We start from the raw sequence: 27,994 nt of genomic DNA, 5'->3' as shown, positions 1-27,994 counted from the left end.
TCTCGCCGTGAGAAGTAGCCGGATCGATACCCAATAGCTGTTTCCTCTGTCGTTATCGATCCGCGCTGCAGGTGTCATCTCTCCCCGAGTCTCGGAGGCTGTTCCCGCTCGGTTCCCGCTTGACTTTCTCTCATTCACCTGTCGTGGAAACATGCTGCGCGTGAGGACGGCTGTGTGCCAGTCCTGGAGGGGGTAGGTACTTCACATGAGAGGGCACGAGACTGCTTCACCTCCGCGGTGACTTTTACCAACATGTCAGTCAGCTAACGATGGCGGAGACAGCTCTACCGGCAGGGCTGTGTCGGTGTTAGCTGTTGGTTTAATAAGGAGTCATGAGAACACAATGTTAGCTGGGTAACTGCCTCGTTAGTTATGTAATGACACCTAATCTGTCAGTGAAACTACAGTGAGGGACCCGGGTCAGTCTTTCATATCTAAAACGCGTGTTTACTCCTTTTGTTTCTATTAGTGCATGTGTTACCGGAAGTTTGTCTGTTTCAGTGATCTAAGCCTATTTAAAGGTACATCAGGCTGTGCAGTAGGAATGAATAATGTACAACGACGAACCCTGTTTTATATATATATATAAGTATTTATAGTTGAGTGCTTAATGACCCTAAATAAACCTAAGAGCCTTCAAACCCGGAGAAATCCTTTATATCAGTGTTACTCTACCAGGGAGCCAAATAGTTGAAAAATACCTTCACAAGAGCCACAATCTAAGTGGTGAAAGTGGCAAAAACGGGTTAAAATGGCCATAAATATAAGTTAAAGGTGGCAAAAATGGTGACAAAAGGCAAAAAAGTGGCACAGACTGGTTGGACAGTGACAAAATTCAGGAAAGAAGTGGCAAAAATGAGTGAGAATTAATAATAAACACTCAAAATAATGAGTTACAGGTGGCAAAAACAGTCAAAAAGCAGCAAAACACGGCAGGAATGAGTGAAAAGTGACTAAAATTAGCTAGAAGCTGCAAAACAATGGGAAAAGTGGCAAAAATGGTCCATAAAAGCTGCAAAAAACTGGTAAAATGGGTCAACAGGGGCAAAGTAGGCATACAGTGGCAAAAACTGGGTGAAAAGTTAGAAAAATAGGCAGAAAAAGTGGCAGAATAAGGGCAGAAAGTGGCAAAAATGGGTGAGAAGTGACAAAAATGAGTTACAGGTGGCAAAAATGGTCCGAGAAATCGTATAGACATGGCAACAATGAGTGCAAAGCGAACAAAACAGGCAAAAAGGTGGGAAAATGGGGGGGGGGGAGAAAATGGCATTATAAGGCAAAAGTGGACCTAAAGCAGAAAAAAATTATTAAAAGTGGCAAAAAAACTACAAGTAAAAAAGTTTGCAACACACACTGATTACTGTGACTTGCAATGGATAATGTCTGAGGTCAAAGTTTCCCTTTTTCAAGGTTTTCTGGGGAATAATATTTAAAATCAAGACAAAAAAACACACGATGTGGCTCCAGAGCCACACGCTGAGTATCACTGCTTTATATCCTTCTCATGGTAGTAGTTGTAAAAACGCATTTATTAAGTAATCATCCACACCAGCTGGTGGCAGTAATGCACCAGGTCATTTGCTGTTTGCCATAAAACACCACAGAAGAAGAAGCAGGGATGAATGTTTACATATTTATTTATTATTATTTATATATACAAAACCTACAATATAATAGGGCCCAATCGTGTTGCTCCTAAAGTGAAAATCACATTAATTTTCTCTATAGCAGGTTTGATTATTAGCCATATTATCAGGAGTATTAATCTAGACCAGTGTTACTCAACCCTGCTCAACCAAAGAGCCAAATTGTTGAAAAATACCTTTTAAAAGAGCCAAAACCAAGTGGTAAAAAGTGGCAAAAATGAGTTGAAGTAGCGATAAAAACAAGTTAAAGATGGATGAAATGGTCAAAAAGCAGCAAAAAAACAAGTGGCAAAAACTGGTCCAAAAGTGGCAAAAACAAGGCAAAAAAATGAGTGAAAAGTGACTAAAATGGGCAAAAAATAGGAAAATAGTGGTATTTAATCGCAAAAGGGCTCTTAAAGGGGCAAAAAGTGGTAGACAAATTGTGAAAAAGAGCAAAAATGGGATTAAAGTGGCAAAAAGAGGAGGAAAATTTTGGAAAAAAGGAAACAAGTGGTATTAAATGGAAAAATGAACCTAAAATGGGTAAAAAGTGGCAAAAAAATGGAAAAAAGTGGCAAAATTGGGGAAAAAATGGCAAAAAGTAGAAAAAAGTAGTATTTAATGACAAAGGGTAGCTTAAATGGGTGAAAAGTGGTAAAAAAAAAGGGCAAAAATGTTTCCCTTTTTCAAGGTTTTCTGGGAGAATGATTTAAAATTAAGATATAAAAGAGCCACAAATAACACAAAGAGCCACATGTTGAGTATCACTGCTCCAGACTCACAACAAGCTACCTGAGAGTGAAACTATGTATACGCTCCTGTAGAGGACCACACTACACTAGATATCAACCTCATTTGAAGTAAACATAAACAGTTTATTCACAGTCTCAGCCAAAATACCACGATACCCACAATCCTCGGGTGCCACAGTAACATCTCTGCTTGGTGGGGTCTCTGACTACCATGGAAATGTCTACTAGCCTGCAGACAACTTGGCTCTGTCTGCATCAGAAGCAGCTAAGAGCAGCAGAGAGTTACTCATACAATCACTGTGTCAGTGGCACCCAGGCTCATGTGCTGATTGGCTGGTACTCATGTGACACCTCGCCATTCAGACTGTTTTATATTCAGGACATTTTGTGAGACCGTCTCATGAGTATAAAAGAACAATCTGGAATTGTTTACTTCTAATCTAAAGATGCTATGTGAGTAAAGTTTAACGGTTCATCAGCCTGGAGGAAGTATAAAGGAGAAACGATCTTTAAATATTTGAGTGCAATACATGGACAACATAAGTTACCCTACGGCGTAGTAGGATTTTGATGAGAGTGTTTTATCTCAGCTTTTCTTCGTTTTGACTCCTTCAACAGCACGGGCTCCATAAAGAGTTAAACACTAACAACAGATCAGTATTCAGAGTTAAATGGGGTGAGTGTGAGGACTTTACACTGTCATAGACTGTGGATTTACCACTTTATAGATCATAAACAGGAAAGTGATTCTGTTAGACAGCAGGTTATCCAGGTCCATGATGGGCAGCGTTATTACAATGTTTGATCCATTTTAGTAAGCTTAGAGAGAATGGAGGAAAAACGGACAAAACAAACGCAGAGTATGGACGGAACGGTTCGTCCGTATGTGGTTCAAAGGTAGAGCATAGATGAACCTTTACACGCCGCTGACGCAGCGGTGGGAGACTAGGGTTAAGTGTCTAGACCGAGGACACATCGACATGTGACTGCAGGATAATATGGCTTAGAACCAAACTGAGTTGAAAGTCAAAATAATCATTATTTAAAATATATTTATGATTGGATAGTTCATCCCTACTGTTTACTGCACGCCTCCTCAGATGTTTTTGTGTTTTTTATTAAGGAGACAGAAAAAAGCGAGTTGGTGCACAGATGATCCAAATATTTCTCGTTCTGACCAGGTGTTCCCTTCCAGTTTACCTGTATTCAACCAGTCTGACCCTGAGGGGAATGGGGGAGGAAGTTAAACCAAAAAGCTAGATTTTTTTTTGTCCTTAAAATCTAGAATTTTTACAAGTAGAATCAATCAGTGAAAACAATGCATCACCCAGGTCTACAGTTAATATATAAAACACTTTGTGTAGAAATTTCAGATGTTTGATAAATTCGTCTCGTTACCAGGAGGGTCAGCCACAACCATTTAACAAATTCTACACATATTTAGCATTTTTTTCAGGTCTAGCGCTAAACCAGAGCAGTTCCTAATGACTGAGGATGTTTTTGTGAACCAGCTGCTGCTTCTCTGTCATTCTCTGTAGCTCGCTCTCTTTGAACTCGCTGGAGTCCACGCCGTGGCTCCTTCTGCTCCTCATCAGACCTAGCCCACACTTTGTGAAAACAGAGATTTTCCTCTGCTTTTCCTTAGTTAAAAATGTTCCTGTTCAAACATGACATTTCCTCTCTTGTGATGTTCCTAGACGTATGATTGATAGGGATGCAGAATATTATCGCTATGATATCTGTGTTTGCAGATATAAGCTTAGAAAGAGTGTCCTGCAGTATTCCTTATAGGGATATACTATAGTAGATTTTTGCTGATATGCCAATATTTACAGATTCATTTTAGCCAATACCAATATTTAAATATGCTTTTTGGACAGGAAATTTATGTCCTTTCGGACACACTTTAATGTTTGAGGATGACCAAGGAAACAAATTTAAGTCCTTGAAAAACACCTTAAAGTTTAAAGAATGAGGATAAACAAAGAAAAAGAGCTCAACTCAAGCTTTAGTCTATAAAGGAGGAGGCTGGGGTGGAGGAGGTGGAGCTTTAGTCTATAAATGAGGAGGCTGGGGTGGAGGAGGTGGAGCTTTAGTCTATAAAGGAGGAGGCTGGGGTGGAGGAGGTGGAGCTTTAGTCTATAAATGAGGAGGCTGGGGTGGAGGAGGTGAAGCTTTAGTCTATATAGGAGGAGGCTGGGGTGGAGGAGGTGGAGCTTTAGTCTATAAAGGAGGAGGCTGGAGTGGAGGAGGTGAAGCTTTAGTCTATATAGGAGGAGGCTGGGGTGGAGGAGGTGGAGCTTTAGTCTATAAATGAGGAGGCTGGGGTGGAGGAGCAGGTGGAGCTTTAGTCTATAAATGAGGAGGCTGGGGTGGAGGAGGTGAACTTTAGTCTATAAAGGAGGAGGCTGGGGTGGAGGAGGGGAAGCTTTAGTCTATATAGGAGGAGGCTGGGGTGGAGGAGGTGGAGCTTTAGTCTATATAGGAGGAGGCTGGGGTGGAGGAGGTGAAGATTTAGTCTATATAGGAGGAGGCTGGGGTGGAGGAGGTGAACTTAAGTCTATAAAGGAGGAGGCTGGGGTGGAGGAGGTGAACTTAAGTCTATATAGGAGGAGGCTGGGGTGGAGGAGGTGAAGCTTTATTCTATAAATGAGGAGGCTGGGGTGGAGGAGGGGAAGCTTTAGTCTATATAGGAGGAGGCTGGGGTGGAGGAGGTGAAGCTTTAGTCTATATAGGAGGAGGCTGGGGTGGAGGAGGTGGAGCTTTAGTCTATAAATGAGGAGGCTGGGGTGGAGGAGGGGAAGCTTTAGTCTATAAATGAGGAGGCTGGGGTGGAGGAGGTGAAGCTTTAGTCTATATAGGAGGAGGCTGGGGTGGAGGAGGGGAAGCTTTAGTCTATATAGGAGGAGGCTGGGGTGGAGGAGGTGAACTTTAGTCTATATAGGAGGGGGCTGGGGTGGAGGAGGTGAACTTAAGTCTATAAAGGAGGAGGCTGGGGTGGAGGAGGTGTAGCTGGCTACCAGCTGAGGTATGACTTTAGTGGAGTCAGGCTTTATCAGTTTTATTTAGAAAGAGTGAACTGTTTTGCTCATATTACAAATGTCATGGCATTTGCTTTGTTTAAGGACATTATCAGTTTTATGTCACTCATTTTGATTAAGAAAAACATACATAAAACACAAAAAGGAGGATTTTTCTAAACAATTATAAAAAACTGACACTTGAACATTTGCATAATGTGCATAAAATCTTTGGTGCAAAAAAAAAAAAAGATTTATTAAACTGGTATTTTGACGCATTTCAAGTTAAAGAGATATTGCAACTTCTGCGATTTGTAAATTGCAGCAGGACACATTGTGATTTAATCTCATTTGGGATTAACTGTCCACCCCTAGTAGATATCCATATAAACTATAAAATATAAACCTGAGTTTGCCAAAGATTTGATCAAATATAAATATGTAGGATATTATGTAGTGGGGTAGATTAGAAATGATGTGTGAAAGTTTTCAGAAGTATTTTTGGAAGCGTCGGAGGATTCTGAGAAAGAGCGTGATTATTTCTCTGGTGCAGCTGTAAAAGCTGGAGTACCTTATATTCCTATATCGTCCACATGCTCACAAGCACGTTTATTATCGTTCACATCAGGAGGATGGACTATGAAAGCATGAGGACGGCCGTGTCCCGCTGAGTCAGAGCTGCATGCTTTCATAGAGCTCTGGGAGGGTTTTAGCATGTATGAGAACACCCGTCAGACCGCCAGCTGCCTCCCCGCCCCCTCTGTTTGGCTACCATCAGCCCAGTGACCTTCAGTTTGGAGAGTTTAGTCTGGAGAAGTTAATCATATACAAAAAAGCTGACAGACATGCTGCTGTCAGGGAACTGGATAAAACAAGAATAAAACCAGAGTAGAAACACTCCAACATCATTCACTGAAGTTCACGGTGACATTTTAATCACGTCTTTTGTCTGATTCACACTAAAAACCCAAATATGTTGGAGTCACTTTGTTGATACCACATGCTAAGACAATAAATCTGTTATTTTAATGATCAATAGTGTCATAAAGCAGGGGTTTTCAACCTTTTCAGCCCACGACCCCCAAATAAAGGTGCCAGTGACCGGGAACCCCCAGTGTATCTGAAGGTGGCTGAACACAGCCATGCACATTAAAAACAGAATTAAAACATTTTAAAAATAGCTACAATTGGTTAATAATGGCAAAAATGGTGTGAAAAGCAGTGAAATTAGATTTTAAGAGTAGCAGAAATGGGTTAGAAATGCCAAAAATTAGATCAAAGTGGCAAAAAATAACAACAAATGGCAAAACATGGTTGAAGTGGCAAAATTGTGCATATCAAATTGTGAAATGTGGCTTAAAAAGTAGTAAAGAGGGGTTAATAGTGTCAACAATGTGTCATTAGAGCCAACAATAGGCGGAGAGTGGCAAGATTTGTTTCAGAAGTGGCAAAACTGGGCAGAACAAAGTGGTGGAAAGGGCTTGAAACTGACAAAGAAATAGGTTTTAAGATGCAAAAATGTGTTAAAATTGGAAAAATTTGTAGAAAAATGTGACAAAATTTGGTTACAAGTAGGCAAATTTGTTGTCAAGTGGCAACAGTGTAATTTAAAAAATGTTCTTAGTTTTTTTAAGGCATCTGGAGACCCCCTCTCAGTGTCCCGACCCCAACATTGAAAACCCCTGATCTAAATAACAGAAGTTATTTCTGCTTATTCTAGTTCTGATGTATCTGAACTTGTGTTAGTGACATGAATCAGTTAAATGAAGTTTGTCTGCAGTTTTCAGGAGTAGGGAGGGGGTGTTCTGTTATCTAAAATTTGGGGCAGCGTTGGGTGAATCAAGCTCAAACCAGTCAGCAGAGCTACTCATTAAAGGAGTTCAACATCCTCCAAACACTGACGGACATTTTAGAGCCAGCTGAGGTCAAAGGCTCCCGCTCATGGCGGCTGATTCTCCTCCACTCTGAATAAACTCCTCACAGTCACTACATGTGGTTTGCTTGTGTTTGAAGGTTCAGGACGTTCCCATGTGCCGCTGTGGAGGTGAAAAATGAGCCGATCCTGGGCTTTAAAGAGGGCAGTGCAGAGAGGAAGGAGCTGCTGAAGGTTTGGGCCCAAACAATCACAGTCACGTTCCTAAAAACACCCTGGATACAAAGTGTGACTTAACCAGAGCTCTTTTTATCTGTTTAATGATTTCAGGCGCTGGAGAGTCTAAAGGGGAAGACAGAGGAGATCCCATGTGTGGTCGGAGACGAGCATGTTTGGACCAAAGATGTCAGATATCAGCTTTCTGTGAGTTTAACATGTTATCGGCTTTAATCAGACTCAGACTGACCATGAGGGCCACGTTAAAGAAACCAGAGCTACAGCTGTATGAGGGATGGAGTGAGGGTTGAAGAAGAGAGGCTGTGGTGGCCTTTGGCCTTTTTCCTCTTTGATATAGTCATGTTTAAACAGAGTGGAGGTTTTTAACCCTTAGAGCTCAGCTGTTGTTTTCGCCATCGTGTCTCGTCTGGACTTTTTGTCTTAAAAAGCTTCTAAAACATCAACCCTGTAGAGCACAGTCAAGCTCTGAACATCCTCTTTTTCAGGACAACCTGGGCTTTAGGAATCTATTTACTACAGTAATGTCACTTGATTTTAAAAAAGTTGTAGGTCTCTGAAGAAAAAAGAAAAAAACAAATCACAATTTGAAACTCAAAGATTTTTATTGATAACACAGTAAGCAAGAGTGACTAAAGCTTTTCTTTGCACAGACTTGTTCTCCATCTTTTGGGGACAAAACAGTAAAGAAATAAATATTCTGTGACTAACGGTTTTCAAAATATCTGCTTAAAACAAAAAAGTCCATGTGCTTCTTTGCAGTTACATTCATTTGTGCCATTCCTCATAGCAGTAGGGATGCAACAGCATTGGTCGACAGCCCCTCCCACAATGCATTGTGGGTAAAAACAATATGGCAATGCATGTGTCAGAAAGCTGAAGTAAATGATTGAAAATGGATCAAAAAGACACATATTATCTGATCTAACAATGTGGATTTATTCTTTAAATACCTGAAAAGTCAGCTAAGTTCCAGGCTCACTAAAACACCGTCCTTTAAGGCAGGGGTGTCAAACTCAAGGCCCGGGGGCCAAATCTAGCCCGTGGTACAGTTACACCCAGCCCACAAGATCTAAATCTGCGGACCTAGTATATGAGGTCTGCAGATTTCCTCCACTATAAAAATGTAAGGTTAACCTTGATGATATCAAATATTCTTAAGTCATAAAAATGTGGAAAAATAAGGAACAAAAATAATTAGAGAAAAAAGAAATGTGAGAAAAGAAATTGATTTGTGTTTTCTTTTCATACTTTGAATTTTGCATTGCACAATTATGACTTCAATCTATTATTTGATCTTTAATTTCATATTTTCATCTTTTACATTTATTATTTGGACTTTTTTTCTCTTATTTTGACCATTTTTGATGTTTTATTTTGACTATTGTCTCATATTTTGACTTGGTTTATTTATTATTTTCACTTTTTATCTCATATTTTGACCTTTTCAATTAATTATTTTGACCTTTATCCCATATTTTGGCCTTTTAGGTGCACCATTTTAAATTTTAAGTCATATTTTTGCCTTGAAAACATGATTGCGACTTTTTGTGACTGATTTGTGACTTTCTTTTTCGTATATTTGCCTTTTAAAAGTATTATTTTAACGTCTAATTTTGTGTTTTGACCTTTTGATTTTGACTTTTTATCTCAGACTAAGCCTTTTTGACTTTTTAAATCTCAATTTCATTCATCATCAGTGCTAGTTTTTTTCCCCATCATTTATTACTGGCTAAAATGGGGTTAACAGTTAAATATTGACCCTGTTAGGTCCTCAGGTTAGACCTAAATCCGGCCTCTGCTGTGATTGAGTTTGACACCCCTGCTTTAAGGCTATAGAGACATGGAGGGTAGTAAACAAACGACAAAAGTCAGCTTTCAGAGGAAATAAAGAGAGTCTATGACTTATGGTTCAGTTGCTATTAACATTTTTATAAACTTGTCACTTCTTGTTGTGTACAACAACACTGTCTGTAGAGGCCTCGGAAAGTCCGCCAAGTTCAGGTCTCATTAGAAAATGTTCTGTAAGAGCCACGAATGAATGGAGGACATGATTAGAAAGGCACAACAGAGAGCTTTTAGAGGAAAAAACAAGTTAGTGCCCACGACTTACGGTTCAACAGTTAATAAGCAGTTTACAAAGAGGAGTGCCTGCAGCACGGATCCATGCCACGTGAGCTCTGAGGGTTAAACAGAGTGTAGATTTGTGCATTGTTAAAGAAAATTCCTCAAAGTCTGGTTTCGACCTTCCTGGGGTCTTCAACGGGCCGTGGCGTTAAGACCCCGACACAGGTGAGTCTTTTGAATGAACCTGATGAAGACCCTGTGAAGGTTGAACTGGTCAGAATTTTCTTGGATTTTTATGGGATGTGTTCTGAGCACATAAAGGCTTTTTAACATCATCCTGGACTCAAACCTGAATTCAGACCTGTGGGCTGCCTGTCTCTGCTGTAGAATAACATCCGTGCTCACTAAAGCCTAGAACTAACGCTTTATCCTCACTGTTGTCTGACTTTTCTGGAAATATTATGACCTTGTTACTTGAATTGTTTGTAGCATTAATCCATCATAATTCACAAATGTTTGATGACAAATGTGTGTTTTAAGTCTCTATTTTATCTCAGCAGAAAAGAACAAACCCGTGTTTAACGACCTTCTCTCTCTCGTCTTGCAGCCGTTCAATCACTCCCACAAGGTGGCCAAGTTCTGTTATGCAGACAAGGTGAGCTGTTGTTCAAAAACGCTCCTTTTCTTACAGTAGTATTTCAGCTGAATTTAGTATTGTTTCCATTTTAAGGTAATGTCGACGTTTGGAAAAGTCTCAGTTTGTGTTTTCTTATTAGTCCTTTTCAGACTGCTGTATTAGAGGACATATTTACATCTTTAATGTTTCAGTATTAATGCCAGAGAGCTTTGTGAAGAGAAAGTTTAATACATAAATGAGAGCTGAGTATTTCCCACAGCCTCATGATATGATAGGTGTGATCAGTGTTAATTAGGACAGCTATTTTTAATCTTAGTCTTAGTTTTAGTCTTTAAATGAAATGCATTTTAGTTTTAGTCACCTTTTAGTCAAGAAAAACTCAAGACATTTAAGTCTAGTTTTAGTCCATAAAAGTCCTCCCATTTTAGTCCAAGCATTCATTCTCTTGTCTAAATCTGGTACCAAATCATGGTAGTGTGTTCTCTGCCAAACCTGGGGTCCCTGCTTTCTACAGCTGAGAGGAAGAATAGATACAGATGTGTTGTTTTAGACAGATTTACCTACAGTGGAGAAATATCACAGATTTAGGATGGCTGGCAGGAACTACATAACATTTTAGTCTTGTTTTAGTCATCATGTTGAAAACTAAACTAGTTTTTGTCAGTTTTAGTCATCACAGATCTATTTTTGTTAGTCTCAGTCTAGTTTTAGTCATCACAGATCTATTTTTGTTAGTCTCAGTCTAGTTTTAGTCATCACAGATCTATTTTTGTTAGTCTCAGTCTAGTTTTAGTCATCACAGATCTATTTTGTTAGTCTCAGTCTAGTTTTAGTCATGGAAAAAAAGGCTGTCCATGAACCTTTTTAATCATAGTTTTAGTTGACGAAATCAACACTGGTTGTGATGCTTTTTGATTGGGGATCATAAATATGTTCTCATAGACACGTTCTAAATAGAATCCACCATGGATCGGGTTTTTTATCGCAGAGATTAACAGCTAAAAACTAGAGTCATAGTTTTAAGGATCCTGCTCTTTAAAACTTGTAAGTTTAGATTCTCAGAGATTCAGGAGTTGAATTAAAAACAGTCTAATAGATTCAATAAGCTATTAATGAATACAAATACATGAATATTTAACCTTCTATGCTTGAAATGGCTCCCTCTCCTCTTGCTGTTTTTATATAGCAAAAATATTCTGGCTTTCAGAGGCACATGTTTTTGTTAGAAAAGCCTGAAAAAGTGATGCATAATATGTCCCCTTTAAAGGGATACTTCAACAGTTTGGCAAATTCACCCATTGCCATAATTCCTATAGTCTTAGTAATCACCACCAGTGAAATAATAACCTATAATTATGTAACATTACGACACATGAAGCAAATACTCAGAACTATTTCTTGAGTAAACCACTGGGCAGAGTGACACAGTGCAGCAGCTGTGTCTGGAGTGTAGTTCCAGTTTTGCGTTTAGCTTTAAAACATCTCCGTCTCGTAATGTTCCATGATTATTTCATAGCGTGGTGAATGTGCAGGTCACAACTTGTCCATGAGAGCGTTTTGGAGTTGTTGGATTGTGTATTTGATGAGTTTGATGAGGGAAAGCAAAAATTCCGTCTGCTAAAATAGCGTTCATGGTGCAGCTGGTTTAACGGTCCCCCCAGATCTAGAAACAGCTTGCACGGACAACTAAAGGAAACAGACTTATTACTAAGACTATAGGAATTTCCCAGTTTAATCCAAAATATTGAAAATGATCTTAAGAGGTGGTCAGAATTAGCCTTAACTTTATTTGGCAAAATAAGTTGTATTAAAATGAATGTTTTGCCCAGAATAATGCATTTATTTCAATCCCTCCCTGTGTTCGTCCCTAATAATATTTCCAAAACCTGAATAAAATTGTTAACAACTTTATCTGGAGTGGTAAAGTGCCACGTTTGAGTCTGGAAAAATTATCATGGAACTTTAAAATGGGTGGTCTTCATTTTGCTAATTTCAAATACTACTATTGGGCAGCACAATTAAGATTTCTGTCATCTCTGTTTGATAACAGCCTCACCCCCCCATGGACACAAATTGAAATGTATGATCTAGATGAAAAGATGGGAAGTGACTTTATTTACAAATGGAACAAGAAAAACATTATCAGCAAAACTGAGAACCCCTTTACTATCCATCTTGTACGAACATGGCATGAGATCCATAAAATACTAGGAGTGAAAAACAGCATTTCTCCTAAAATGCCCTTATGGGGAAATAAACTTATACCAGTGATTTCTGATAATAAAATTTTCAAGTTCTGGCGTGACAAAGGTGTAAAATATCTTGAACATTGTTCTAGTAACGGTAATTTTATGTCCTTTGAACAGCTAAAAGAGAAATATGAATTATCGAATAAACATTTCTTTTGTTATTTACAACTAGGAGCCTTTCTGAAACAAACCCTGGGGGACAGAATGTTACTACCTGAGATGACAAAAATTGAAGAGATCATCCACAGCAAATGTGGCTGAAAAAAGTTTATTGGCAGGGTGTACTCTGTAATGATCGATCGATATCCAAACCAAAATGTACATCGATCAAGAGAGAGGTGGGAATCTGATTTATGTATTTCCAGAGATGAAAATCTATGGTCTGAGCTTTGCCAAAACAGTATTGTCACTATTACAAATGCTAGATTCAGACTCATCAATTATTATTTTCTTCACCAGCTTTACCTTACCCCTCACAAACTACACCGATATAATTCTAAAATATCAGATCTTTGCTTTAGATGTGGTGTTAAGCAAGGAACAATGCTTCACTGTACATGGCAATGTACTAAAATTACAGCCTTCTGGCTTGATTTATGTGAAGCTCTGTCTAAAATAACGGACACACCATTTCCACTTGACCCACAGATCTATCTTCTTGGGAATACAAAATGTCTGAATCTAAATAAAAATACCAAAAAACTAATTGACATAGCCCTAGCTGTCGCTAGGAAATGTATTGCATTGACCTGGAAATCAGAGTCACCCCTCTCCCTATCAAAATGGATTTTTGAAATGTCAAACTGTATGCCATTAGAAAAAATTACATATGCTATTAATAACAAACATGATTCATTTGTAAAGATCTGGCAGCCATTTATGGATTACATCGAAACATCACCTCTAACCCGAGCAGACTTGTGACTTTTTAAATGGTTCCAATGCCACCTTTAATTTACAGGGATTTAAGATGTAATTTCTCTCTCAGAAACTCCACCCTGAAATCCTATGTTGGCATGTATTTATGTTATATTTTACACTTATTGTTGTAAGGACACATATGAACTAATGTGTATATATAGGCATGTATGCTTGTATGTGCTGTATACAGATGTAATTGTTTATTATTATTATTATTATTATTATTATTATTATTATTACTATTATTATTATTATTTATCTATTTTTGTATTTAACAGCGTATGTGTCTGTTAGATATATTAAATTCATTTTTGAAGGGATTAATTTTTTTTTGTTTGTTTTTTTCGTTCTTATTTTTATGTTTTATTTTTTATTTATTTGTTTTTTTTTGTGCTTCAGTATAACGGAAAAAATCTTAAAAATAAAGTATTGGAAAAAAAAAAAGACTATAGGAATTATGGCAATGGGCAAATTTGCCAAAATGTTGAAGTATCCCTTTAACAAACATGGTCAAAACAAAAAACCTGGTCCTCTCAAAGTATAAAAACAAAAACATACAGAACAAACTTTTTTCTTCAAACACACTTTGAAGTTTAAACAGATAGGTATGGATTTTTATTCCCTTGATAAATAAAGTCATCATTTAGAAACAGCTTTTTGTATTTACTTGGGTTGTCTTTGTGAAATATAAAAATGTATTTGATGATACGAAGCATTTAAGTGTGATAAATATGCAAAAACATCAGGCATCAGAAAGGGGGCAAATACTTTTTCACTGCACTGTATTTGCATGTTAGGATGTGTATTTTCATCGCGCCTGGTTAAACTTTTAAGCACAAATGTTTAAATGAAGTCCTCATTATGTCTGATTTTCTAACCCTGTTTTTCTTCTGACTCAACCAGGAGCTCATCAACAAAGCCATCCTGGCGTCTGTGGCGGCGAGGAAAGAGTGGGACCTGAAGCCTGTCCAGGACAGAGCCCAGATCCTTTTCAAGGCAGCCGACGTCATCGGTGGACCCAAGAGAGCAGAAATCCTCGCCAAGACTATGATCGGGCAGGTAGAGGAGACACAGCGAACTTTAATCACCGTTTTAATCAGTGTCTGGGTGTTTGACTCTCGGTTCGTCCTCAAATACCCATCATGGTTTATATTCCACCTGAGGGGAATTATTCCTGTTTCAGGGTAAGACAGTAGTCCAGGCAGAGATCGATGCCGCTGCAGAGCTGATCGACTTCTTCAGATTTAACGCCAAACACGCCATCGAGCTGGAGACACAGCAACCGCTAGACGCTGAGGGAAGCACCAACACCATGTTATACCGAGGCCTGGAGGTAAGAACAACAATAGAAACCTGAATATGATGTTTACCGCTCTGTTGTTTGGCTTAGTTATAACAGATGTGACTGCATCTTTAGGTTCAATATCTATTTGATTATGAGGACTAAAGAGTAGAAGTGTCTCTCTCGTGTCTCTTTAGGATTTGCTCCACTCAGGTCATCCCGTCTAGGGTTGGTTTTATGAGTAAAAGAAGGAGGTAGATCAGTGTTACTCAACCCTGCTCAACCAAAGAGCCAAATTGTTGAAAAATTCCATTGCAAGAGCCACAATCTAAGAGGTGACAAGAGGCAAAAAAGGCTGGAAGTAGCAACAAAAATAGGTTAAAGATGGCAAAAATGGTTGAAAAGCAGTGACAATGGATGAAAGGGGCGAAAATTGAGATAAAATGCGGAAAAAGAGTCAGGAAGTAGCAAAAATGGGTGAGAAGTTACAAAATAATGAGTTACAAGTGGCAAAAGATGGTCCAAAAGTGGCAAAAACATGGCAAAAAATGAGTCAAAAGTGACTAAAATAGGCAAAAGCAGTCAAGAGTGACAAAAATGGGCAAAGAATAGGAAACAAGTAGTAAAAGGTAGCTTAAATGGGCAAAAATGCGATAAAAGTGGCTAAAAGAATTGGCAAAAAATAAGAAACTAGTAGTATTTAATGGCAAAAGGTAGCTTAAATGGGCGAAATGTGGCAAAAAAATGGTGAAAAAGGGCAAAAATGGGGGAAACAATGGATAATATAATAGGAAAAAATGGGGAAGTAAGGAAACAAGTGGTATTTAATGACAAAGGTGGCTTAAATGGGCTGAAAGTGGAAAAAATGGGGAGAAAGTGGCAAAAATGGGCAAAAGTAGGAAAAAAAGTGGTATTTAAAGTGTAAGTGAACCCCCAGCTCAGAGCTAAACACCGCCCATCTCCGTAATTTGAAAAAATGCACAGAAAGTGGGCCGTTTGGTTCTGAAAGGAGGGAGGGGAAAAGGACGGGGCTTTCCAGATGAGGCGGGCGTGACAGTGATGTCCCCTTGTCAGAGAAAGAACACAGAGTCCCACAGCACTGCTGCCTCGTAGCGATCTTTGAAAGTGGAGTTTTCCCCTCTAGAGTCCCCCTGATGCAGGCTATAGTGTCGTGGTGGACCGTGGTGGTTCTGTTCGGTCCGTTGGCTCCAGCAGCGGCGTTACTATAGCCGGAGCTCTCAGAGCCGAGACAGTGCAGGTGCAGGCAGGAGAGGATGGGAGTGGTCTCTGAACGGTGAAGTCAGTTAGAGGCGGTAACGCTCTACCGTTTGTATAGAGTTTGTGACGTAGAAACTGACCATCGGTTTCTATGTCACATAAGCTCCACCTTTTCAGAAAAGATTTTTCAAGGCAGATGTCTGTTTGAGCTCATTAAAAGCCATAAAATCCAGATTTTTATCAGTTTGGTGCAGATTTCAGCTGTAACACCAACACTGATGTGCTTTATCATTGTTCAGTCAGATACCTCAGTGTACAGTTGAAAAAAATGTTAAAGTGTTCACTACCTCTTTAATGACTAAAGGTAGCTTAAATGGGTGAAAAGTGGCAACAAAAATGGTAAAAAAGGCCCAAAAAAGTTTCCCCTTTTTTGAGGTTTTCTGGGTAAATAATATTCAAAATTAAGACATAAAGGAGGCACACGTTGAATATCACTGAGTTAGATCCAAAAAAGTATGGTCAGAAAAAAATCAAACTGTAACTGTCCTTCAAAAAAGCAATCCAAGGTAGACTTCAGGTTTTGTATAAATTAAGACGCCTTTATTTTACCAAGCACAGTAAGAATAGCTGGTGTGTAGCTGATGCTGATGTCTCAGGCCTTCAGAGCCTGATTGTCTTTAGAATTTCTGCCAGAGCAGCGGTTCATGTTTGATTACAGGCGAGCTTCAGACGCTCTAACACCAGCTAATGGGGACGTAAAAAATGTTTTGCCGTGCACGTTCAATGTGGAGCGTTCTCAGTATTTCTAGGGCTGTATGCCTGCAGTCTTCTGTTTGCTTCTGGTTCTTTTGATAATTATTTGCATCCTCCTATCTTTGCTCTCAGGGCTTTGTGGCAGCCGTGGCCCCCTTTAACTTCACTGCTATCGGTGGAAACCTGGCAGGAACCCCGGCTCTCATGGTGAGTGTGTTTGAGGGATATTCTGGTTTCTTTAGCAAAGATTTATTCTCTATTTAGGACACCTCGACTCAATCCAGCTTCACTTTTAGCAGAGGGCGGTTATGCTTTTTTTTTTTTCTTAAAGCCACCCCAGAAATGACTGAGATTAAAGCAGTTTTATCAGCAGAGATCCAGCCAGAATCAGCCATCATGAGCAAATGTTTGACCAGGAGGACGAGCTAATCCACATGCTATTCTTATCTGAAGTTGGTTTTACACATGCACATGTTGTTAAACATGAGATTTGTCTTGTAGTATAAATAAAAACCTCCATCCTCACAAACGTAGCAGCCAGAAAAGAGGCACAGGTAAAGGCTGGCATGATAAACAGACTTATCATTCTATTAATGATTACAGCTGCAGTTTTTCTGCCTCAACTTCAGACTCTTTGAGAGTGCAGTGTCTCTGCATGAGAGTCAAACCTGTTTGTCATCATGACACAGCACACTAGCCTCAAACCCAGGGAGGGACGGCGTGACAGGCCAGAAAATATGAGGCTGAAATATCTCAGTCCTCCCTGAGGCTTACTCCAGTATAGGTGGTAGGAGTTGACCTGTTTTAGACTAGGATCCTGTGTAGAAGTCCTCCATTGTGAATTAAACTGGAATATTTATCTAACTACTTTAGAAATCTGGCCCTAAAAGCACTGGTCAAGAAAAAAGCCTGCCTCTGTACCAGTGTTGGTGATGACTGCTGAAATAAAACATTGAGGCCTGTGATTAAACCAGTTATGGAAAAATGCACAAATGATGGATCTTAATCACATCAACCTTAATGGACTATTTCTGAGACTCCAAACAACGCCCTATTCCTTCTTCCACATCTCAGAGGATGAAATGGGCTCATGCTGCACTGAATAGGACTGTTTTTGAAGAGACAGGCAGCGTTAAGAATTGATTTAACAGCTCTACTAGCTGATGAGTACTCAGGCACCGACTTCAGAGTCAGATGTGCTCAGATCCAGACCCTGATCCGTAATGTAAACCCCTCCACCCATGACTGTAGTCTTTGGTTGTTGTTGTTATTCTAACCCAACTGGTTTATTTAAAGACCTTGTAAAGTGATAATAAATCTGTATTTAGGTTTGTTGTATGTATAACTGCATTATGAACCCCTTAATCAAATTTCAGTCAGATAAAACATCTCTAAATGTATAAAATTCAGCTTCAAAATGATGAAAAATGAGGCAGTAAAATCTGCTCCAGGATGGTGTGGGCGTGTGGGCGAATGAGCTGAAGCCACGCCCACTCAGGAGAAATACCATCCTAAAAAATGTTACAGTCTGAACTTTGACCTTACAGTCAGAGCAGCTGCCTGGCTCTGGTCCAGAGAAGTTTTCTGTTAGTGGCTCTTTTATCTCTGAATTTGAAATATTATTCCCCAGAAAACCTTAAAAAAGGGAAATGTTTAACTTACTTGTTAACTTTTTTTGTTTCTATTACCCTTCTTTGTAATGTTTTGCCCTTTTTTTCTCCTTTTTTACCGATTTTAATCCATTTTTGCTGCTTTCAGCACATTTTTACCACTTCTTTTTCTCACTTTCACCCATTTTAATCACTTTAATCCTAATTTTTGCAATTTGCCCCCCCCCCCAGTTTTTTACCATTTTTGCTATGTTTTGCCATTAAATGCCACTCTTTTTTCCCATTTTTGCTACTCTTTGCTGCTTTTTTCAAAATTTTCCCCCAAATTTTGCTGCTTTTTGCCCATTTTAGTCACTTACCTTTTTTTTGCTACGTTTTTGCCCCTTATTGACTGTTTTTGCCATTTAAAGCCTATTTTGCCCTTTTCACCCATTTTCGCCACTTTTTGTCCCTTTTTGATTATTTTTGCAACCTTTAACTTTTTTTATTGCCACTTTAACCCTTTTTTTTTTTTACCACTTTCCACCACTTAGATTGTGGCTTTTGCAAATGTATTTTTTTTTTTTACATTTTGGCTCCTTGGTTGAGCTTTGTTGAGGAACCCTGCTGTCAGTGACCCATAGACCACTGTGGCTGATAGATTTGGTAAATTTACCTCACAATGAAGAAAAAAAACAGCATTTAACTGACTGTTAACTCTCAATAAAGGCAGAGACATCAGCTAACAACAGACTGGACTGAGATGAACTGCTCTGGGATTTTAGATCGGAGTGTTAGGGGGCGGGGTCATTCCCTATTGTGGGCTCATGACATCACCAGTCCACATTATTGGCCCCGCCCACATTAAACCCAGCCTGGAAAGAGATGAAAAACTTTGTAACAGTCTAAATCGGTGTTACTCAACCCTGCTTAACCGATGAGCCAAATTGTTGAAAAATACCTTTGCAAGAGCCATTAAGTGGTTTAAGGTGGCAAAAACGGCAAAAATGGTCCAACAGTGGCAAAAACATGAGGGAAAAGTGACTAAAATGGGCAAAAAGCAGTCAAAAGTGGCAAAATAGGGCAAAAAGTAGGAAACAAGTGGCATTTAATTACAAAAGGTAGCCTAAATGGAGAAAAAAGGTGAAAGGGGGCTAAATGGGATAAAAGTGGCTAAAAGAAGTTGCAAAAATGGGCAAGAAAGATGAAACAAGAGGTATTTAATGGGAAAAGGTAGTTTAAATATGCAAAAAGTGATGAACAATTGGTGAAAAAGGGCAAAAATGGTCCAAAAGTGGCAAAAACAAGGCAACAAGTGAGAGAAAGTGATTTAGATGGGCAATAAGCAGTCAAGAGTAGCAAAACAGGGCAAAAAAGTAGAAAAAAAGTAGTAGTTAATGGCAAAGATAGCTTAATTGAGTGAAGAGTGGCAAAAAAGTGAAATAGGGCAAAAATGGGATAAATCAGACAATTAAGTTTGACAATACAAACCTTTTGTATCAGACTGGGAAACAAACTAATGAATGTGATTAATTTATGAGATCAAAGTTTCCCTTCTCTGAGGTTAGGGGAAAAATTTTTCAAATTAAGACATAAAAGAGCCGCATGTTGAGTATCAGTGGTCTAAATCCAGAATTCAGTCACATGTAGATCTCAGTGTTTTCACATGTTTACAGCAACCAGATTCCAACATGGTGGGTTGAGACACAAACTCTGGATTTGACTTTACAGGATCTTTAAATGTAAAATTAGTGAGTCAGCTGAAACCACAAAAATGTTCCTTTTGACCATAAATATTCACCTCATGTAAATGTTAGAACATGATAATCATGGATTTTTCATTTGTGTGGTCATGACACAGATGTTCACCAGTTGTCATGCTCTTACCACGTCCCCTGACTGACTGTTGGGGGCGCTGTGGAGCTATTATATAATGCAACTGCATGATACGAAATTCAGACAAGTTTCCTCTGCTGCTGAACTTAATGCTATTTTTTAAAAACATTTTGAGCATGTAAAAGCTCTAAATAAGTGTTATGATTGCTGAAAAATGATAATAAAAATATTTTCTTCAGTCTCAGTGGGGTCTGAGTTTCTGAGGTAGGAGCCTGGACCCTGCAGAATTTTCTCTTTAAATTAAAGTAGGCTTTTATCTGAACAGGAAGTGGAGTCCCCTTATCTTAAGAAAGTAAAAGCATATCAATGAACAGGTAGTTTAGAAAATCTCTACTCTTTAAAGTTAACGTTATCGGGGTTACTGACTCAGAGGAAGCAGCTAAAGGTGAACTCCTGAGACGTCTAAATGCTGTCAGGGATCATTGGAGGTCAGTGAGTCATTTTGTACATGCACTCCTGCATAGCTCTTCATGTATAACTGTTAGAGAGTGTGTACTGCATGAATGTTTAACATGCCATTAAAGAAAATGTGCAGTGTTTAAAAATGAAAATCATTTAATGGTTATTGTAGTTCCCTTTGAAGGACCTGAAGCATCCTCCATAGAGGTTTATCCACGCTGTCCTCTTAGTTTAATCCGTACTCGTAGGACAAGGATGCATGCTTCCTCCTCCTGAATGTGTTTGTGGTTAATGGTAGTTCCTGGCTTTCTCCTGCTGGTGTTTCCAGGGTAATGTGGTGCTGTGGAAGCCCAGCGACACCGCCATGTCAGCCAGCTATGCCGTCTACAAAGTCCTGAGGGAGTGCGGCATTCCTCCTAACATCATCCAGTTCCTACCTGCTGATGGTCCCGTGTTTGGAGACACCGTCACCTCCTCTGAGCACCTGGCCGGCATCAACTTCACCGGCAGCGTCCCGTAAGGAGATTTCTTTAGTCTGGTCATGCTTCAGATGTGGATTCAAGATTCAGAAAAGGGACTCTCACTGGACATTTTCACTCTGGCTGCACTATTAAATTCTACACAGCTGACTCAGTCCTTTACCTGACTTGTTTTTGTTATGAAGGATCATCACAGCATCTTTGATTTGTTTTAAACATATTTTTGTGTCACAGGACGTTCAAGCGTCTTTGGAAGCAGGTGGCACAAAACCTGGACACCTACAGGACCTTCCCTCGACTGGCCGGAGGTGAGCAGAACTGAGAGAACGTAATAATCATGCAGTTTTCTTGGGGTAAAATGTTTCAAATAAGGACATAAAAGAGCCACATTTGGCTCAAGAGCCACGCGTTGAGCATCGCTGTGTTAGAGTAACGTGCCATGTGTTTTCTTTGTGAATGTTTGCAGAGTGCGGTGGGAAGAATTTCCACTTTGTCCACACGTCTGCAGACGTCGAGAGCGTGGTGAAGGGGACGATCCGCTCAGCGTTTGAGTACGGTGGTCAGAAGTGTTCGGCCTGCTCCAGGATGTATGTACCTGACAGCATGTGGCCGAAAATCAAGCAGGAGCTGCTGGACATCCACAGAAACATCACTGTGGGAGACGTGAGTCCAACAAACATGAATCAAAGACTCCGCCTTTTAAAATCCTCTCATGGCTGACACAGTACCTGCAGTTTAAGCTTCCATAGATGTATGAAATATTGGCTCCTATTTTTATAGCAAGGCAGCAAAAACAGAGCCAACACGCCCAGTTATCAGTTTATTACTTGTTTTTAATCCACAAATAATGTAGGCGAACTCCTGCAGGCTGTTAGAGCAGTACAGTAGCATGGGCCATGCTTTTATCTTCTCTTTGTGGCAGCCTTCAGTTAAAACAGGACTACGGATCTGGAGTTTGTCAGATATTTAGTAGCAGTCATTAAAATAACAGAGTCTGTTGTATTCTGATTAATTCTGTGAATGCTGTCAAGATAGGAGGCAAGGATATTTGGCCTGCAGATGAAAACCTGTGAGATGGATGGCAACTAAGATGTACCAAAAAGCTTTAAACTCTGCAGAGCAGTATACATGAGGTTCAAAAAGTGCTGATTCCTCATGGTGCATAAACCACACTAACTTTTCTTCATTTGGGTCTTAAAGAGTCTTGAATGTATTTTTTAAAGTATGCAGCAGCCCCTGATACTGATGGTTTCCTTTTTCTTCAGCCTGTGGAGGACTTCAGCACCTTTTTCTCAGCTGTGATCGACGATAAGGTGAGACCTTCTTCAGCTCTTCAGTTATCTGTTGATAATCTTTGTTATTGATCCTCTTTTATCTCCCGTTTCCTCCTTCAGTCGTTCGCTCGGATTAAGAAGTGGCTCAACCACGCCAAGTCTTCTCCTAACTTAAAAATCATCGCCGGTGGGAACTGTGACGACAGTAAGGGTTACTTCGTGGAGCCGACCATCGTTGAGACCACAGACCCGAAGGACGCCATCATGAACGAGGTGTGTTGATACACGTCTGTAGTTCTTCATACCTACATCAGCTTGATGCAGCGCTTTGTTCACCTTAAAGCACGGGTGTCAAACTCAAGGCCCAGGGGCCAAATCCAGCCCGTGGAACGATTATATCCGGCCCATGAGATCAGATCATATTTGTATTTTAACTGGCCCACCAGTATGAAGTCTGCGGATTTCCTCCAGTATAAAAATGTGAACTTCAACTTGTTAATTTAAAATATCCTTGTTAAGACATAAAAATCTGAAAAAGTAAAGAGTAAGAAAGATTTCAAAAAAAGTAAAGAAAGAAATTAATTTGTGTTTTATTTCATATTTTCAATTTTGAATCTCAAGATTACGACTTAAACTTATGATTTTGACTTTTCATCTCATACTTTGACCTTTTCAACCCACTGTTTGGACTTTATGTCACATTTTTATCTTTTAGATTCACAATTTTAAATTTTAAGTAATATTTTGACCTTTTCAACTCCTTAATTTGGCTTTTTGATCCCATATTTTGACATTTTAAAATAGTTATTTTTACTTTTTATATCATATTTTGACCTTTTACACTCCTAATTTTGAATTTAAGTCATAATTTTAACTTTTTAAGTCATCATTTTGAACTCTAGCACATATTTTGACATTTTCATCTCCTAATTTTTGGCTTTTTAAATCCCATATTTTGAACTATCAGGCTCACAATTTAAAATTTTTAGTCATATTTAAACTTTAAAACTCATTTTTTAAAATTTGATCTCATATTTTCACCTTTCAAACTTATGATTTCAACTTCCTCCTTGTATATTTGCTTTTAAAAACATAATTTTTCTATTTTTAATATCGTGTTCTGATCTTTTGAACTAATTTGAATTTGTATCTCAGATTTGAGCCTTTAAACTGATCATTTTAACTTTTTTAAATTTCCAGATGATTTATCATAAGTGCTGTTTTTTTTTTCATATTTATCACTGGTGAAAATGAGGTTGACAGTTTATGGTTAAATCTTGATTCTGTTAGGCCCTCAGGTTAGTCCTGAGTCCTGAATCTGGCCCCTGCTGTGGTTGAGTTTGACACCCCTGCCTTAAAGGGACCCTAAACCAAGTCCATGTTTGTGTGTGTTGTTGGGATAACGTTTCATCCTTGCCTCTTCCATGTAGGCCAGTCTAGACCCCCCAATCTAATCACCCCCCCAGGATATCTTAGCTAAACAGTTCATCAGTGTGTCCTTTAAGAGCATGTGTATGACAACACGAGGGAGAAAAGCTGTTAAAGAGGCGCTGCTATCCTCATAGCTGGCGGCTGATCATTCCCATCAGCGTGTAGAGACACCACGCCGCGGTGAGAGAGCCACAGATCTCATTACTGTTGTTTTGTGTTGTTAGGAGATCTTCGGGCCCGTCCTGTCCGTTTACGTTTATCCTGAGAAACAGTACAAGGAGGTGCTGCAGCTGATCGACACCACGTCACCGTACGCCCTGACGGGAGCCGTGTTCGCTCAGGACCAGTAAGACCGTTTTCTCTTTGTTTTAACATAGCAGTAGTCAGAACCGATTCCACAGTAGTCCAGTAGTCCGGTGCTGAGTAGACACACATGCCCGGTAGATCAGGTCTCTGTCCGTCCTCATCTTCTCTGTCTTTAATGACAAAGTTAAAAACGAGGCCATATAACAGGATTGGTGTTATTTTTCTAAAATCATCAACAAGACTAAATTCTAAAATGTAGTGAAGCAGTGGATTAGTAGCTGACTGAAGCTCTGTTTCCTTTATAAACCACGTTATCTCTCCTCACATCCCCGTCTCCTGTAGCAGTTGTCAGCGCTCTTCCTGAGTGTGTTTGTGTTGCAGGAGCGTGATCAGCGAGGCGGCCAGAGCTCTGAGAAACGCCGCTGGGAACTACTACGTCAACGATAAATCCACAGGCTCCATCGTGGCTCAGCAGCCATTCGGGGGCGCCAGAGCTTCAGGTAGGACTTTTCCTCCTCTGTGTGAAATAAGAAGGCTACCAGCAAAGATTTATATTAATAAGAGGAGACAGAAACAAACATCGACTCAGAAAAGCAAAGAGGGACTGAAGCAGGTTTGTTTTTAATCACCGCTGCTGTAAAACTAGAAGAACGACATTTTCCCTCTGCTGCAGAGTTACATTCACTTCTCCATGCGTTGTCCTCTTTGTCTAACTTCAGACTGACTTTACCTTCATATCTGCGTGTTGGTCAAAGTTAATCCTGGTACTTAACCCTTAGAGCTCACAGCGATGTTTTTCACCATCTTGTCTCGTCTGGACTTCTTAAAAAGCTTCTAAAACATCAACCCTGTGGTTCACAGTCAAGCTCTAAACATCCTTTTGTTTTAGGACAACCTGGGCTTTAAGAATCTATCTACTACAGTAATGTCACTTCAATTTTTAAAAAGTTACAGGACTCTAAAGACAAGAAAAAAAAATCACAATATCAAACTCAAGGATTTTTATTGATAACAAACAATGAACATAGTGACTAAGCATTTTCTTTTGCACAGACTTCTTCTCCATCTCTTGGGGACACAACAGTGAAAAAATCAAAATTCTGTGACTAAAGGTTTTCAGAATATCTACATATATACAGAAAAAGTCCAGGCGCTTTTTTGCAGCATCCTTTAAAGCATTCCTTTAAGCAGTAGAGACACAACATCTTGCTATGGGAGGACAGCCCCTCCCACAATGCATTGCATGTAAACATTTCCCTCAACAAACATGGCGCTACTCACCGAAGAAAGCCAAAGAACATGATTGAAAATGGATTAAACATGGACAAAAAGACGCCCCTTTTATCGAATGTAACGCTGTGGATTTAATCTTCAAAGACCCTGAAAAGTCACAGAAATTCCATGCTCGCTAGAACGGCGTCCTCAAGGGCTACAGACACATCTGTAGCAAACAAACGACAAAGGTCAGCTGTCAGAGGAAAAAAAGAGTAAGTGTCTGAGACTTATGGTTCAAAAGTAATTAACGTTTTTCTAAACTGTGTCACCTCTTCTTGTATACGACAACACCGTCCCCGACCGGTGTTTAATATCGTATCAGTGGGCTCAGATGTATTGATTATGTCACCAAATCAGAGCATGTGAGCGGAGTGCAGCGATGAGATTTCCCGCTCCTCGCTCACAGAGCTGTTCCTTGCACCCGCTCGTCCGCTCAGAGGGGATTCACGCCGCTCCGCTCATTATCGCTCCACCTTCCACTCAAATTTCTACCCGCTCCACTCCAATCACTCACCGCTCACTCACCGAAAACACGGAAGCGCATTACCATTACCATCTTCTCGGTTTCAGACACTGGGAAATACTGACGTTTTAAAAAAATGACGATGGTGTTAATATTAGTATATCAACACTGTGCAGGCATCTCAAGTCTCTCGGATTATTCCAGTGGAAAGCCCAGTCTGACGTGCAGGATGTCGCTGTCTCTTTGCAGGAGCAGTGAAACCAACACGGGATGCTTCACGGATACAAATTCTTGCAGATGCATTCTGGGTGAGACATGCTTCGGACGCATGGTGTGAGCGGTACCGGAGTGAAATTGGAGCGGGATGGAGCGCAAGATAAGGTGCCGGTCCAGCTTTTTTGAAAGAAACGCTCTGCGCTCTGGCCAAAATCCTTCCACTCGCGCTCCCCGCTCGCTCTGCTCACATGCTCTGGACCAAATCAATCACTCCTAACAACACGTTACAGTTGTAAACCCTGTGAATAAAGGGGCTGTTTCTACGGTGATAACTGAAGAGTTTTAACTCAGAACAGTGTTTATGTTCAGGTCTGTTTGTGCTACGTTTAGCGTTAGCGTCTTAGCTAAACTTTAGCTACGCCGTCTCAACAGGTGAGATTTATGAGCTGCCGTAGTTCGTAGTTCTTAATCGCTCCAAAGCGAACAGACGGGCAGACATTTCTAAAGTTATCCTTCCACATGACTTTTTCCTGAGGTGCAGAACTGAAAGACGTTTAGGTGACGACCGGTCAAACACATCCAGCTACCTAGCGAGCACCTATGGATATGACTCTTATTAAAGGTAAAAGGTCACAGTGAGTCGCCAGGATTACAGACACTGAGCCCGAGCATGGTTATCTGACTATTCAAAGCACCACAGGCCACACCCACCCTTTCACAGTCCTTCACCCCTCATTCACACACTGATGGCAGAAGTTGCTGTGGAGAACTGGCGGTATTAGCTAATCTTATCCGTACTCATTCACACATCACCGAAGAAGGAGGAGGAGCAAACTGGGGTCACAAGGTCACACCGACATGCGAGCCGTCACGTAGGACAGTTGATGGAGCGATGCTGAGATCCTGTGGTTTTAGAGGCGTGTCTCTCAGTGGCCTCAGGTCTGCGTGGGTTTAACTGTGTGAAGATGAAAGATTGTTTTCTACAGTGTTTCCTGTTGTGTCGCTACAGCCAATCAGACGTCTCCTCTGTCTTACAGGAACCAACGATAAACCCGGCGGTCCGCACTACGTCCTCAGGTGGACGTCTCCTCAGGTAGTGAAGCAGACCCACGTCCCCCTCACAGACTGGAGGTACCCCTACATGGGCTGAGAGAGTCCGCTCCTGCAGCCTGCTGGTCCAATCAGAACCCCCCCGTCCATTAGCCCCGCCCCCCTGCGTTTGCACTGAACCTGGAGGAATGTATTTGAGTGAGTGGGAGCAGGAGCAGAGCGATGAGAGCGTCTTCCATCCCCAAACATGAGCTGCCTCCATCCATCCTCTCACCGTCTGCGCTCTTATTCTGAAAATCTGACTGCCTCGTTTCTTAATTACGTAAGAAAACCAGGAGGATCATGAGAGGAAGTCTGGAGATTTGAAGGTTTAAACTGTTTTAATTTTAGATTTTATCAGAGTGAATTTAAAATCGAGCATCAGGATGAATCCTTTTAGATGTCAGATCAATAACTAGATCATTTTTCAAAGCTTGAATAACAGTTTCTCTGAGTTCTGATCGTTTTCTGCTTTGATAAATACGGCAGCCCTGCATCAAAACCAACGTTTTAGGTCAATTATCAGTGTTACACCCCTCTAAACGTGCTGTTAGTTAACTATGGAGAGAATTTCTAACATAGTAAATGTAAATAAGTGTAGAGTTGTTTACTGATTTATCAGGAGTGTGTCCCTGTTAGTCAATCTTTTTTACTGTTCTATAATGAGACACTTTAAAGCCGACTCTAACCTGCTGATGACGTCCACAAACACTTTAATTTTATCTCTGAGTTTTTCTGAAGACTTTTATATTCTAATCTTTCTGTCCTCTAATAAATGCAGATGATTTATTCTATTTTCAGAACCAGCCTGCCTTAGGATCTCAAAATCAATCAAGGTGGATCATTTTTGACAATAAATATTGAAATATTTCATTCAAAATCATGTTTTTGTCCTTATTATAACACTTGGCTGCATAGAAGCTGAAAAATCCAAAATTATAGG

General features: G+C 40.0%; 1 protein-coding gene across 1 annotated transcript; it reads left to right on the top strand.

Moving 5' to 3' along the window:
- aldh4a1 (aldehyde dehydrogenase 4 family, member A1) lies at positions 1-27,931 on the top strand. Its single transcript, XM_041783452.1, has 15 exons — positions 1-192; positions 7,414-7,507; positions 7,604-7,696; positions 10,182-10,229; positions 14,285-14,440; positions 14,565-14,714; positions 16,767-16,841; positions 20,847-21,034; positions 21,232-21,305; positions 21,464-21,660; positions 22,263-22,310; positions 22,392-22,544; positions 23,927-24,048; positions 24,390-24,508; positions 27,000-27,931. Exons 1-15 carry the CDS (start codon positions 152-154, stop codon positions 27,110-27,112), a joined length of 1,671 nt encoding a protein of 556 aa, XP_041639386.1. The 5' UTR covers positions 1-151; the 3' UTR covers positions 27,113-27,931.
- Positions 27,932-27,994: the final 63 nt, after the last annotated feature.

This window comes from Cheilinus undulatus, linkage group 3, assembly GCF_018320785.1.
Source record: "Cheilinus undulatus linkage group 3, ASM1832078v1, whole genome shotgun sequence".
NCBI classification, from domain to species: Eukaryota; Metazoa; Chordata; class Actinopteri; order Labriformes; family Labridae; genus Cheilinus; species Cheilinus undulatus.
The sequence above is the reverse complement of the archived record's forward strand: the minus strand, read 5'-3'. Positions and strand labels throughout refer to the sequence as shown.